Genomic DNA, 1,645 nt, shown 5'->3' with positions numbered 1-1,645 from the left:
CTCTGGTCCGTACGCCGCTCTGGTTCGTACGCCGCTCTGGTCCGTACGCCGCTCTGGTCCGTACGCCCTCTGGTCCGTACGCCCTCTGGTCCATACGCTGCTCTGGTCTGTACGCCGCTCTGGTCTGTACACCGCTTGGACTGTAGCAGTTCAAGACCACTCACTGTCAGCTTCACGAGGGGTCACGAGAGACAGGCAACAAACGCCAACTTTGCCAGTATTGCTCGCAGCCCAAGAATGAGATTGAAGGAAAAGGATCCAAACTCCTCTCCAGATTAATGAGGGGATTCTGTGAGGATCTCTGTAATCGACTTGCCCGTAAGACGTTTAGCGACATAGGTGTAGGCCATTCAGCCCATTGATCCTGCCCCACCATTCCAGATGATTATGGCTCATCAAATACTTTGATTCCTTTCACTCACCCCATCTCCCAATCTCTGCCTCAAATATACTCAGAGACTGGCCTTCAAAAGCCCTCTGTTGAGTTCCAAAGGTTCACAAGACACTGAGTAAAAGAAATTCTCTCTACCTCAGTCATAGAGTCATAGAGATGTACAGTGCAGAAACAGACCCTTCAGCCCACCTCGTCCTTGCCAACCAAATATCCTAAATTATTCTACTCCCATTTGCCAGTCCTAATGGGCATCCCTCTTATTTTAAAATTGTGTCACTCCCACTGCCTCCTGACTCCCCTCCCTGGGAAACACCTTACCCTCATTTACCTGGTCTATCCCTTCAAGGATTGTGTAGGTTTTAATTCGAACGTCTCTCACTGTTTGAAACTTCAGACAAAACAGGCCCAGTTTGCTCAATCTCTCTTGGTGGAGCCCATCCCCCTGCTGTCTATCTTCGTTTGTACATATTGTCCCCCAGTTACTGTGTCCAGCCTGGTCGATACCATCCATCTTAGGCTGCAGTTAATCACTCTGCTCAGTATTCCTCCTCTCTCTGTGTTGTTCACAGAGATGGTCCACAGTAGATTGCCGGTTTGTGCCTGTATACTCTCCTACTGTTACCCCTGGCAGTCTGAGTGAGGCACTGAGCTTGAAGGAGCTCATGGTTCTCTCTCACCTCCCAATGTCGGGTCGAAGGTTAACACTATCCAACAGCAGACAGAAACAAGAAAAGAGATTGAGTGCCCACAGACCAGCTTCAGTCTTTAACCCCATCTCGCTCTCTCTTCCAGTTTATGGCCCAACATGGAAACGAAGCTGCAAAGGAGAAGTATGAAGCATATGTGCCGATATATTACTACGTCCCAACCTACACAGATTGTCAGTGAGTACGGTACAGGGCCTGAACCCCAGCTTCTGCCTGTTTCCTTTGGTGCTAGCAACAGTGAAATACTCAAGGAAAACATCACACCCCTTCATCAAAGGCATCAAGGCCTTTATTGGAATTTAGTATCTTTCCGTTTTTGTTTTGGTTTAACCATGGTCTGCAAGGGTTCAGTTGCAGCACACACTGAGTTACCTGTAACTCACACACACACTGAGTTACCTGTAACTCACACACACACTGAGTTACCTGTAATTCTCACACTGAGTTACCTGTAACTCACACACACACTGAGTTACCTGTAATTCTCACACTGAGTTACCTGTAATTCTCACACTGAGTTACCTATAACTCACACACACACTGA

At 47.8% G+C, this 1,645-nt stretch overlaps 1 protein-coding gene across 1 annotated transcript in view; it reads left to right on the top strand.

The window, feature by feature from the left end:
• Window positions 1–1,645, top strand: part of LOC109922882 (arf-GAP with dual PH domain-containing protein 1-like) — a 91,016-nt gene that overhangs the window by 25,610 nt on the left and 63,761 nt on the right. The window contains exon 3 of the mRNA XM_048617376.1: window positions 1,187–1,278. Coding sequence (XP_048473333.1) covers window positions 1,187–1,278 — 92 coding nt within the window. The remainder of the gene's footprint in view (window positions 1–1,186; window positions 1,279–1,645) is intronic.

The sequence above is a fragment of the Rhincodon typus genome, chromosome 37, assembly GCF_021869965.1.
Source record: "Rhincodon typus isolate 14 chromosome 37, sRhiTyp1.1, whole genome shotgun sequence".
Lineage (NCBI taxonomy): Eukaryota > Metazoa > Chordata > Chondrichthyes > Orectolobiformes > Rhincodontidae > Rhincodon > Rhincodon typus.
The sequence above is the reverse complement of the archived record's forward strand: the minus strand, read 5'-3'. Positions and strand labels throughout refer to the sequence as shown.